General features: G+C 36.6%; 1 protein-coding gene across 1 annotated transcript in view; it reads right to left on the reverse strand.

The window, feature by feature from the left end:
• Wdr44 (WD repeat domain 44) overlaps positions 1-11,560 on the reverse strand; it is a 91,775-nt gene extending 80,215 nt beyond the window's left edge. The window contains exon 1 of the mRNA XM_005319391.5: positions 11,070-11,560. Coding sequence (XP_005319448.1) covers positions 11,070-11,131 — 62 coding nt within the window. The 5' untranslated portion in view covers positions 11,132-11,560. The remainder of the gene's footprint in view (positions 1-11,069) is intronic.
• Positions 11,561-14,304: the final 2,744 nt, after the last annotated feature.

The raw sequence follows: 14,304 nt of genomic DNA on the forward strand, positions 1-14,304 counted from the left end.
CTGGGATGATTAGGTAGAGATCTGAGTGTACCAGGAAGTTTGAAAGTAGAAGAAATTGTGAAGGGAAGTGGAACACCACAGAACATGCATACTCATCAACTCAATCCCCATCTAAACCTTCTTCTGCTGCTACACCTCAACTTTGGATATTTCTCCATGCTGGGAAATAAGGAAAAGGCTAAAATAAAGAACAGCAGCCTAGAACTATGACCTGGGATATAACAGGGATAATAAAATTCATTTAAAGGAAAAAGTCATTTACCTTAAGCCCTTAATCCAATTTAATAAAAATAAAGTACACATTGCAAAATATCAACAGACCTACTTGCTCTCACTCATCAAGGTACTAATTTTAATCAAGCTACTGAATTTACTCTGCTTACCCATCTTTGTGTAATCCAATAACCCATACCCACCAGACACACTACTAAAAAAATTCACTTACGAATGTATATATCCAATTTAACTGACTTTTCCCCCTACTCCTTCCCCAAAATCCTTCCACTTTTCATATTTCATCCATCACTGTTCCTTCCCAGTTATAAGGGACAAGAACTGTTATGCTAGGAAATCTCTGTAGTAATGTTACTAGGAAGGAGAAAGATGGCAATAAAGAGTGGATTTGGGGCTGAGGAAAATGTTCAAACCACCTGTCATTTTAGTTTGACATGGGAAAATAAGTATATTTTAAGAGTGTTTTTTTTGGGGGGGGTACTGGGGATTGAACTCATGGGAGCTTAACCACTGACCACATCCCCAGCCTGTTTTTATTTTTCATTTTATTTTGAGACGAGTCTCATTAAGTTACTTAGGGCCTCGCCAAATTGCTGAGGCTTCCAAACCATGAGGATTACAGACGTGTGCCACCACATCCAGCTAAGAGGTTTTTTTCAAAAACACTTAAATTGTTACTAGTACTGCTAATAACCAGGAAGATTACTTACCCAGTACCTTAATTTAAATAAAGGATTTCCGAGACATATTTAAAAGAGGACTATGGGTTTTAAGTTCATCCATAGCTATTCATACCAGTTCAAGAATAAGGCCAGAAAGAATACTCCTATCCCTTCTCTCAAACCTACTTAGTGATAAAATGCTTGCTTTGGACAAACCAAGCTTGAATACAGCACAACATGGCTGTTTACTGGTTCTCTAGAAAGTTTGATCTGCAGTCCATCAGAACATTCAGGGTTCAATTATGGTATGGAGGGGTCAGAGTTCTGGTCCAGGGGTAGAGCACTTGCCTAGCATGTGTGAGGCACTGGGTTCCATTCTCAGCACCACGTATAAATAAATAAAATAAAGGTCCATCAACAACTAAAAAAAATTGTGGTACAGAAAAAATGTTAAAAGTTTTCCATCTTGAGAGTTTCTAATAATTTTATGTGCCACCCTTGGATTTTTAAAAATTGATCCTCCCTCTTTTAAAATTTTAAGGATCAGCGTCCCATGGAGAAAGTAAAACTTTCTGCTCTGAAGTCTATTTGTGCAATTAAAGTTCTCCTAGGGGGCATTATTAGAACTTAACTGCAGTTTTGGATAAGATGTACTAATCTTAAAATGAAACCATTCAACGTATGATTTAAATAAAAATTAAAGATAAGATTTTATCATTCAGTGCTAAAGGTATATACTAACAAGCTTACTATAATAATTTCTAATTCAGGAAAGTTACTTTTTGAAAAATATCACAATATCTTAAAAGTAAAATCTTAATGAAACATACAAAAATCAGTTTGTTTCCATACCAACAGCAAATTGGAAAAGGAAAAAAAAGGAAACAAAAACGCAATACCATCTGCAATAGTTAAAAAACCCTAAGAATAAACCAAAGATATGAAAGAGCTACAATGAAAATTAAAAAACGCTGATGAGAGAAATCAAAACAGATACCAAAAAGACATTGAAATTCACGAATTAGAAGAATCAATAGTTAAAATGTCTGTAATACTAAATCAATTTACAGATTCCATGCATTCCCTATCAAAATATCAGTAACACTTCTCACAGATCAGAAAAAAATTACAAAATTCATATGGAACCACAAAAAATACTCAAATAGAGAAAGCAATCCTGAACAAAAAGAATAAAGCAGGCAAAATTACACTACCTGACTTCAAAACATACTGCAAAGCTATAATAATTAAAATTAAGTGTTACTGGCATAAAAAGACACACAGACCAGGAATAGAGCAGGAGCCTAGAAATAAATACACATATCCATCCCCAACTGATCTTTGACAAAGGTGCTCAGTACATGCACTGGATAAAGGACAATAAATTGTGCTGGGGAAATTGGATATTCACATGAAATTAATCCCCTATCACCAATTGACTTAAAAAATTCAAAATGGATTAAAGACCTAAATGTAAGACCTGAACCATGAAACTACTTGAAGAAAACATAGATGAAATGCTTCAGGACAATGGAATGGGCAAGGATTTTTAGGATAAGACCCTAAAAGCACAAGAAATGAAAATAAAAATAGAAAAATTTGTTTATACCAAGTTAAAAAGCTCTGCACTAAAAAGCTAACAATCAACACAGCAAAGAGACGACTTACAGAATAAGAGAAAATATTTGCAAGCTATATATTTGACAAAGGATTGATAACCAGAATATATAAAGAACTCAAGCAACAGCAACCCCCCCAATAATCCCACTTAAAATGACATTTAGTTACAAAGTTACATTTCTCAAAAGAAGACATACAAATGGCCAACAGGTACATGAAAAAAAGTACAACTTCCCTAATCATCAGGGAAACACAAACTGAAACAGAACCACAACAGAGACATCACTCCACTCCAATTAGAATGGCTATTATCAAAAAGATAAAAGATAACAGGTGCTGTCAAGGATATGGAGAGAAAGGAACCCTTGCACACTGCTGATTGGAGTGTAAATTAATACATTGTGGAAAAACAGTATGGAGGTGCTTCAAAAAATTTAAAATAGAACTACCATATGACCCAGCAATACTACTACTGGGTTTATATCCAAAATAAATGAAATCAATCCAAAGAGATATCTACAGGGTAATTACTAGGAGAGAGAAGCAACTGAAATTATTTATCAACTGGTGAATTGATAAAGAAATGTAGAACATATATGCAATGGAATACTATTCAGCCATAAAAAAGAATAAAAACTTGTTGTTTGTGACATCCTGTATAGAACTGGAGATCATTATGTTAACTGAAATAAACCAAGCACAGAAAGACAATTGCCACATGATCTCACTTACATGGAATCTAAAACAGTTGATCTTATAGAAGTTGAGAGTAAAATGGTAGTTACCAGAGGCTGGGGAAATAAGAAGTGAGGGAAGACAGATTATAGTTGATTAACAGGTACTAAGTTACAGTTAGGAGAAAGAAGTTCTGGTATTCTATGACATAACAGAGTGACTACAGATAATGATAATGCACTGTATAATTTTTCTTTAAATCCAAAAGAAAGATTCTAAATGTTTTCACCATAAAACAATGATAAATAGACAGGTTTACCTTGATTTAAACATTACACAAAGTATACAAGCATCAAAACATCACATGGCACCTCATTAATATGTGTACTTCTTATGTATCAATTTAAAAGGTAGAATTCTACTTTGCTAAATAGAAATGACTTATATTATTGTAATGTATGGAAATGATACCAAAGCTTAAACCTTAACAGAATAACCACCTCCAATTTAGTAAATACAAAAGATCAATTGTGCACATTTAGAAGTTACTACTACACCTAGCAATACTAATAAGCATGAGCTCCAAAAACAAACATTAATGGAAGTGACTTACATATTTATCATAGTTCTTCAATATCCATATTTTGAGCAAAATAAATAACACATGTATAACTTTAATTATTTGAATTCTGAGTTTTTATGAGATAAAAATGTTAAGTGAACACAAAAAAACTTAAAGACCCATCCAATTATTCAGTCTTTTTCTTTCCTTTGTTTATTCAAAGGCTGTGAAACAAAGATAACATTTCCTATTAAATTTCTAAACAGTTTTCTCAAATTATAATGAACTCATCTAAAGGCCAAATATTCTTTCTACAACCCATAGAAATCATTTTTGTTAAAATATTATTTGGGAGTTGCTGATGAATCAAGATGCTTTTAAAGCACTTCAGCTAAGCTGTGATGATACTGAGTCTAAAATCCTATTTGCAAATATATTTCCTAAAGGTCACCCTTGATCTTGAAATTTATTCTACTTGGTATTACAAAGGATGGCCAATGGATGCCAGTGATTCAATCTAAAAGACAATGGTTAACATTGGAACTGAGATAATTAGTATGAGGAAATTGCTGCATGAACATGTTTTTGTTAAATTCTGTATGTTTAAAATGTTTAAAAAAGTGTTTGGAGGAAAAAAAGGTTTCATGGGCTTGAAAGCAACTGACCCTGATGGAATGCCAAATTATAAACTACTAGACAGCTGCAGCTGGTAATAAAATGCTAAGACCTGAAGCACTTTAGCAGAACCTGATTATATGGTAATCCTAGCATCTGAGAGAAGGCAAAAGATCTAGAAGAATAACTGATAGACTGGTTGCTATAGTAACCAAGATAAATTTGTATACTGACTGGGAAAAACATTGGGGTTGTCATCAGTTATGAGGCTCACATTTTGTCTTAGGTGCTTTCCCCTCAATTTTGAATCATGAGAGAACAGAGCACCCAATTAAAGATTTATCTGGTTAGCTGAATAATATCCAAAAGAAAAAGGGGAACAGGCTTTGTGAATGTTAGTAGAAATTACCTTAGCTCTGGATAGAAAATAGAAATGTAGGTTAATTATCAATTCAAGTCAATATCAGTAAGGCATCATAAGGTACCTATAATTTTTGTGACTTTATTTATTTTTTGTCGTAGATGGACAGAGTACTTTTGTTTATTTTTAAAATGTTTATGGAGTGCTGCTGAGGATCAAACACAGTGCTTCATATGTGCTAGGCAAGTGCTCTGCCACTAAGCTACAGCCCTGGCTCCAATTTTGTGACTTTAAATATTATCAGAGATATTTCTTACAGGTTATTAATTTCTTGAATATAGGGTTATTTAAAGCAGACCATTTATGTGTATGTAAAACAATATTAAATGGTGGAATTTGTCTTATCTCAGTTACACAGGACCTAGGAAGCAGCTTCCTGGTCCCCTCACCCCCTCCACCTCCTTCACTACAACTTTCATGAGCTACTTTTCATACTCTCTTCCTATACCTCATTACCCCAAGATGTACTCTCCCCAAATTGTAGCCAGAGTGTGAAGAGGAAATAGTTTTTTTTAAAAAAAAAAAACTGTTGACTTTATTTAACAAACAGCTTCTTTAAGAGATTTACCTGAAAAATTCATCTGTCATAACAACGAACTAAAGAGGACACACACAAGAGTGTTGTATAAAGGTTGCATGCTAAAAATTAAAAGTTTTTTTCCCCTGTCCTATAAGATAGTTAATGAACTATTTTTATCCTAAAACTGTATAGGCATTTATATTTTTAAAAATTAAATTTTGTCTACTCTATTTTATGAAGTAGGTTACCAAAAACAGAATAAAGCTTTCAACTTACAGATTCAAACTGATCCCCCCAAATTGCCATACTGCTACCAACTGTCCTACCTAAATGAGTTACCAATTGACAGTTGGAAGTCATTAAATTTAGAACTTAATTTTACTAATTAATATCTTGAAGGTTTTTCCACTTCAATATGATAAGACTGTGATAAAGCAGCATTTATAAATGAATTTCTATCAATCCACAAAATCAACAGCAATCAAATATAATCTATGATTAAATGTCAAAAACTCAGGAACGAACGGCCATAAAGGAGGTTTTGCTTCCCTAAAGTAATTCACATCATGCAATATTGTTTAAATAAAACTGCATAAATTTTCAATTCAGAGAGAAACATTTCTGAGGGCTAAGTAAAGCAAGAAAGCTGAATTTTCAACAAAGACAGTTTTGTTTTTTAGATGTAGCAATTCTTCCAGACACTTTTATTACAGTTCCTATAAGTTAATCAATATTTTGCCGTTACTCTAATCTAAACATGGTAGTTGCAAGTAACACTAACTAGACTCCTAAAAATAAACTAATATGAACTCTGTTCTACATAAGCCAGTCTGCCACCATTTTCATTCTGACTTGGAGAAAAGTAGTGAGCAACAGGATCCTAGAACAGTCAATGTCCTTTGACAAGTAAAGCATGAAGAAATAGTCATGTTAGATAGAAGTAGAACATCTTAGAAGTCTGGCAAACAGGGTATGTATCAGAAACCTATATCAGGGATAACCAGCATTATTCTCCCCAATTCCACATGGCAGCACCATACAAATGAGAAATCAAGAAATCTGGGTTCAGTGCTGGGTGCAGTGGCACAATCCTGTAATCCCAGCAGCTCAGGAGACTGAGGCAGGAGGGTGACAAGTTCAAAGCCAGCTTCAAACTTAGTGAGGACCTAAGCACTAAGTGAGACCCAGTATCTAAATAAAACACACACAAAAAAAGGGCTGCAGATGTTGCCCAGTGGTTAAGCACCCCTGGGTTTAATCCCCGGTACCCGCCCCCCCAAAAAAAAAGAAAAAAGAAAAAAGAAAAAACAAAATCATTTTAAGTTCTAGTTCTAGTCTACCACTAATCAGCAGTGTGTTACTTCCCCTCTCTGAGCCTAGGTTTCACTTTCAGTTCAATGGGAGGACTGGGTTAAATAATGGGTCCCTTCCTACTACAAAATGTATGGTTCCCTCTTCTGAGGCCTCAAATATATTTTGGCTGAATACAGTGTTAAAAATGCTATATTTATTTTTATAACTTGTTCTCAGTGTCAGCCTTTAGAATGTGTAGATATAAGCTATAGGATTTAGCAGAGGCAATCAATTAATATATAATTTATCCAAAAATAATTTCAAATCTATTGGTCTTTCTTGAATCATGTACCAAAAACATCAAGTTTGTTAAACTCAAAGCTGTGTGTGTATAATTTCCAAGAACAAAAGCTTATCAATAAAAGCACACTATCAAATCTCCATACAATGACAGGCATTTAGAGTCAGAAGGGTTCTCAAAATGTAATCTCAATTTAAAGATGAGGAAATGAAATGACTCAGTTCAGAGCTCTTTTCTACTATACCACCGTTCCTCTTTCCTTTCCTGCTGTATTAACCATGATACCAGAGAAAATGACAGACTGTGAAACTGGTCTGTGTTCTAGTCCTGGTTCTGCCATGAATTTGTCATAGCACCATGGACAATTCACTTTCCTTCTATGGGCTTCAAGTTTTCATATTTTATAAGAAATAGTTTAACTAGATGTTCCTCCTATTTAATAACAGAAAATAATCTTATAATATTCCTTTCTGACAAAAATACATATTCCTGAAAGAAAAAGTGGGAATTTCTAGTGAAGAGAACTGAAAAGTTTGGGCTGCTGGTTTTAATTTTATTTTTGGTATTGGAGATTGTACCCAGAGCACTTTAACAGTAAGCTACATCTGCAGCCCTTTTAATTTTTTATTTTGAGACACTAAGTTGCTGAGGCTGGCCTTGAACTTGTGATCCTCCCAGCCTCCCAAGTCACTGTGATTACAGCAGTGTGTCACTGTAACTCTGATTTTTAATTTTTTGGGATTGAACCCATAGCTAAGCGCTATATGGATGAGATGCATCCTGAACTTCCCCTGCCAAACCCTGGGTTAAATTTTGAGACAAGGTCTTGCTAAATTGCATATCTTGGTCTCAAATTTATGATCCTACTGCCTCAGACTCTCTAGCAGCTCGGATTACAAGTGTGCACCACCACACCTAGTTGGGATGCTGGTTTTCTTTTTTCACATTTTTTATTGGTTCATTACAGTTGTACCTAATGATAGGATTTTTGTTACATATTCCTACAAGCACAGAATGTAATAATATAATTTAGCCAATATCAATCCCCAGAACATCCCCCCTCCCTTCCCTCCTCCCACATGGTGGTCTCTTTCCTCTACTGATCTTCCTTTGATTTTCATGAGATTCCCACCCATTCCCCACCTTTTCCTCCCTTTTCCTCTCTAGCTTCCACATATAAGAGAATACATATATCCTCTGACCTTCTAAGTTTGGCTTATTTTACTTAACATAAGGGTCTCTAGTTCTGGGTTGCTGGTTTTAAACTGATGCATCAGTTCAACTCAGCAAGTTGGCCCTAAAGTATTTGACCCAGAATCTATTTGGGGAGAATCTCCCTGACCCCACTCTATACGTAGTATGGAGGAAGCTATGATGTACTAGAAAAAAAATTCTGGACTAATGAGTTTGAAGAGCTGGTTTCAAATCCCAGCTCTGACACTTACAAGTTGTCTCTCCTAAAATAATCCACTTAACTTCTCTGAGTCTAAGGTTCCTTATTTGTAAAACTGGAGACAGGAATAAAGAAACTAGACCTAAAGTATCAGTCAAAATAAAGCATTATAAATATAGTACATTTTGCAAACCTGGGCAAGAGGAGATGATCTGCCACTGTGAAAAAGTATGTTGTAAAAAATTGCTAATTTTCAACTTTTTACATTTACTTTCAAAGAGCAGATTAACAAAACTGAAGACAATATTGGATGGGCAATGCAAGAAATACATTTTTATGAAATGGACTGTATACTTGAATTTCACTGATCAATAAAAACACATGAGATAATGCTCAACTGTCTGCTCAGTTAACTACAATTTGAAGAAAAGGTCTGTGTGTACCCAAATAGACAAAGCAAGGAGTATTTCTTAAAAGTGTTCATATCTAGTCTATTTATCTCTTAGGGTTTTTAAGATGTGTTACTCCAGTTCATATCAAGGGACAGAAGATAATTCTGATGACCACATATTGAGTGATGCCTTCTGTTTCTACAAATCAAGATTTCTCACTGAGTTTCTAGGTAGTTAGTTTTCGGTCAAGTGGGCTAACAGTACCTTATGCAAACAAACCTGCCACAAAGGATAGAGGAAAATGTAAATGACCCTACCCCTTTCTGTCCTCTGAATATAGCTAGTTCTTTTCAGATGTAATTCTCCAGATGAGTTTATTTTCTTCCAAATTCTTTCACTAATGCAGCAGAGCCACGAAATCCAAACAGATCCTATATTCTGTTAACAGAATTTTTTTTCAACATACTCAGATTTTAGGCAACTCTAGAGTTAAAATTAGGAAGCTGAGTCCCAAGGACATTATTATTATTATTATTATTATTATTATTCACCTAGTATCAAAGTGTTTAAGAAGCTATATTATCCCAGAGGGAGGAAGTGACTATCAGTTCTATCAAAATGAGTCATCTAGTTTAGATGTGGGCTGGGATGTAGCTCAGTTGGTAGAGTGCTTGTCTCACAATACTTCCAAGTTCTGGATACAACCTCCCAAAGCAAACACTGTGTAAAGATAACAAATTTGCTAATGTCCAGAAAGAAAGACAGGAATGAATATTTGAATGCTTTTCTGTACCAAGTACTGAACTAAACAGTTTACATAGGTTCTGAAGTAACTGTTCTTTGAGATTAAACTCATTCAATGAACTTAATATCCACATAATTCTGGATTGATAATCAAGTAAACCGATTATTTCCTTCCCCCACTCCAACACACACACATACTAAAGGATTCAGTCTCTCATTTAACCTGAAATGATAGTTCATTACTTTGAAGGGACAATCATGCACAAAAATTTTAAAGTAATACAAAATATTTGAAAATTCAAATTTATTTTTATTCTCTACTATGTAGCTATGAATGTGTCTCAGATACTGAACTTGAAGGAGATTCAGTGTCATCTCAAGATCTGGCATTACCATCCCCAAATCTCACAACAGTGAAGTAATATGAATGTTAGTGAGAACATACACATTTGCAATCTGCCAACATACATTTCTTTCTGATTTTGTTGCTGTAAGTTTTTTGGTATAAGTTGTGTATAATAAAGATTTTAGAATGATTTCTAAAATGTACAGATAACTTTATTTATCAAACAGGGTATTTCTTCCACGGGGTAAGCATGAGAATTGAAGGCTGTTGAACTCCCAGAACCATATTTGTGATTTATACTAACATACAAATTTTACCAATTCTAAATTCTTACAGCATGAAATATATTTCACTGCCACTAGTTCCACTCATGTTAGTAGAAGAGTTTGGCAAAAACGCTTTAAACAGTATTTCGACTTTGAAAAGTAGAAGAGTGGAAAGTAAGTAGAAGTTCTGGTCAAGGGAAGTATTCCAACTATTGTACTTTCAACTCAGAATCACCCATATTAATCACCACTAAAACATCTTGCAAAATTAGATAAAGGGCACAATGCTGGGGCTCCCGGTCCAAGCACCAGATTACTCAGCACTTGTTTGTACCTCTGTAATCTGTTGTATACATTTATGTCCGGCTCCCTTTTTAGATCACATCCTTCTCCCCAATGGTAAAGGTCTTGTCTTTGATTCCGTTTGCCTCACTGTAAGGTGCTATTTTAGTAAAACACTGTTGATTCAGAATGTCTCGGCCAGAGGACTTCCTTAAGTAAATAGCCAATCTTTCCTCTACTCCTTTTCTATGCAAGAAAAAGTGGACAGCAAGTAGGTAAGAGTTACAGCTATCTCTGACACCAATAGGTAAGTTAGCGGTAAAAGAAAAAAAAATTGGGAAGTGCAATTTCTCCTGTTACCGCTCCTTTAATCTATGGTCCCCGAGGCCAAAGCGGATGTTTGAAAGGTATGTCTGAACCCCACAAATAGAAATCTCCGGTTCTCAAGCACGTAAACTGTCCCACTCAAAGAAGGTTGAATACGACGAGACAGGGGATCCGAGCGAGCACCCGGGCTGATCTTTAAGGAAAGGGGCGGGAGGTGCCCGAGGCGGACGATTCTTCCTTCTCCAACTTACCCTACCCTAAGGAGCCCCAGATCTGGGCTCTGAAGTGCTGAAGTGAGACTGAGAGGAACAGCAGTGGCGGACACAGCGGGACCTGGGAGGGGTGTAGGGGAAAGCACAGGAGAAGCCAGGGCACTGGGATGCCCGGCTTTTGGGCCATATAGCTTCATTACTTACCCTACAGGGTGCACATCTTCAGGGGCATCATAGAATTCCTCCGTGTCGCTTTCCGACGCCATTTATAGGACACACCCGCGGGTGAGGGGGCCGGCACGGAGGAAGGGTGACTCTCCCGTCTCCTCTTCGTCCTCCACCCGGGCGAGACTATGGGGAGGTGGGTCCCAGGCGAGGTTAAGGAGGGAGCAAACGATCTGGAGTGAGAAGCCGGCTAGGGAAAGGGGGGCCGCCCTCAGTTGCCGGGCTGCGGGAATGAACCGCAGAGCGGCTGTCTGAGGAGGCGGCAGTGAGTCCAAGGACTGTTGCTGCCGCCGCTCCCGGCGATAGGTGTATAAGGAGCGCAGGAGAAGAGGCGGTGGCTCTTCTCAGTGGGGGAGGGCGGGCGTGCCGGCGACAGCAGCTCCAATTTCTCCCGCAGCAGCAATTACAGCAGCTGGGAGAGCTAGTTGTCCGCAAAATACCGACGCGCTCCTACCCTCGCGAGACTTCGGGAGGGGCCGGTAAAAGCGTGGGCGGGGCGAAGAGGTGGCGGGGGCGGTCCCAGAGAGGCAGTTCTGTGATTACTTATGCCTGGGAAGCCTATCAAAACAGCGCAAGCGCGTTAAAGGCGTTGGGTGAGGGCAGGAAGTAGCGGAGAAGGGAGGGGTGAGCCTCCTAAAGGGAGGAGTCTAGGACCTGCGCAGGAGCAGCGTGGAGCCCCAACTTTGTGGGCGCGTGCCCGACGTAGGTGGGGTCTGGCATAGCGCTTTACCCACTAACTATACCAGTTCTTACAGTTCCAAAGAGAGGCATTTAAAAGGGATAATTTTGAGTCTGCTTTTTTTTTTTTTCTTGTGAGGGAATGCTGTCGGGAACTGTTGGTGTGGGCATTTTGATGTGTATTTACGTTGCCTTAGTAGCCAAGCCCAAAATATCCCACCCTAGGGCGTCAGCAGGTCCACCACCTCTAGAGCGTTACAGGAATAACCCGACTTATTCACAGCAAGAGCTCTCATTGAGATCCCTAGATAGATCCGGACCACCAGAGGATAGGGTCCACGAGAGATACGCAGGGAGTGTCCCAATTCCATGGAGTAATGATGGATTTATTGCTGGAACTGAACCAGTATAAGGCCTCTGGTTACTTTTTCCTCCACATACCTCTGTTGCTGCCCCTCTTAATGTGAGACAAATTCTTACTGCCCAAGTTGTGCGTCAGCCAAATGGTAAATGTATGTTGAGCAGATACCATTGCAAGGCTAAGATAGTAACTTGATACTGATCTTCGATTGCTCAATGTCTAGTGATGAAAATAGGCACTTTTTGAAAGACCGAGATAGTCTTTCTTAAAGAACAGATCGTTGGCCATCAAAGTGATAACATTGACTTTCACTGCGATCACAAGACACATTTATTTTTCCCACTGACGTCATGATAAGCAGGCTCTTGGAGCTGTTTATGCAGCTTCAACTTATTACTCAAGATGGCAGCAGAAAAGAATGGATTGAGGCCAAAGACATTTCCTCAGAGAGGGTAGAATGGAGTTAAGGGATTCTTGTCATGCAACCATGGCAAAGTCCGGTATGGCATGGTAGATTTGTGTAAATTCTAACGCCATATACTGTATGTTCTGTAATATCCCATGGGGTTAAGAAAAACACTGCATAATCAAATATGTGAATATTTTGTACAAAACATTATTGTAGTAAATATATGCTAGTATGTAGCCTTGTTCAGATTAGATATTACTGTCAAATAAGGTTAGGATGGATCAATTTATTACATACGTTTCTCTTAAAACAAACAAGGATAAGTTTAATGCATTCCAATTAAATATTTTATTTCTTTAGTGCTAAACCCTGAAACAAGAGGTCCAACAACAACAACAACAAAACAAAAACAAAAAAGGGGTTCAGTGTTAGTGCTTGCCCAGCATGTGCAAGGTTCTGGATCCAATCCCTGGCACCACCAAAAACAAAAACAAAACAACACCCCAAAAACCAAAGTTTGGTTTCTAGAACTTTTTAGATTTCAAAAGCACACACAAGGGATTTGTGAATCCTTTTAGTTTTTTTGTTAAAAGCTAATAATTACAATATACAAGTTGGTGACATGATAGATTTGGTAATTAGCTTGACTGACTGTTTCTATAGTGTATGTATAGATCAATGCATCACATTGTACCCCCAAAGTGTGCACAGTTATGATTAATCTATTGAAAATAAATTAATTAAAACACATTAATTGTTTCTAGGTTAAAATGCATCTCAAAGTAGTAAAATGCATCTCAAAATAGTAACTTTTTTTGCTCAGTGGTGAAGATACTTTTTTTCTTTATGGATTATGGAAAATCTATCTTATATTTATGAGAAGATATAACTTTATATGAAAAGATAGCTACCTGAATTTTCTTCCTAGTTGTCAAGTAATGAATTTTTATTTTCATTAAAAACAGTTTTCTGGGCTGGGTTTGTGGCTGAGTGGTAAAGTGCTTGCCTAGCATGTGTGAGGCACTGGGTTCCATTCTCAACACAGCATATAAATAAATAAAATAAAGGTCCATTGACAACTAAAAAAATAATTTAAAATAAAATAAAGGTCCATTGACAACTAAAAAATTAAGTTAAAAAACCAGTTTCTATATATTGTACAGGTGTTAACCCCTTTCGCATATTCAACAAAAATATTTCTAAAAAATGCCATATGTGGAAACTAGTCTTTCAATTCAGTGAACATGTGTTATTTGGTGTCATGCACTATTCTAGGTGCTGAAGACAATTCAAAGATGAAGTAGACAACTTATTTCCTGTCTTCCTAGAACAAATATGAAACAAATATGAAATCCTAGATTGGAACTTGATTTCAATATACAATACCACCTCTCTTGAGCTTTTTAAATGGGTTAAACTTTATACTTAGGAAAAGTAAAAACTGGCACAGAAATGATAAGTTGATAGCATATTTAAAGTTATTAGAGTTATCTATTTAAATGCTTTTATCAATTTTAGGAAAAATGCTGGGAACGTCAAAACTTATATGCATACTGCTCATCATCATTTGTAAAGATGTCAAAATGTGTGTTTATTTATCTCAAAATATCTGTTCTTAAGTTTTAAAGCATCAGATTTTTAGGTTTTAAAGGACTGGTTTTGAAGCTTTCTTCATATTAAAAATGGAGCCCATTAATTGAACCTAATTGCATGCAAAAGTTCATATATCATAAAAAATAAAAATTGCTCTATTCGAAAGATATTTC

Source organism: Ictidomys tridecemlineatus, chromosome X (assembly GCF_052094955.1).
Source record: "Ictidomys tridecemlineatus isolate mIctTri1 chromosome X, mIctTri1.hap1, whole genome shotgun sequence".
Classification (NCBI taxonomy): Eukaryota; Metazoa; Chordata; class Mammalia; order Rodentia; family Sciuridae; genus Ictidomys; species Ictidomys tridecemlineatus.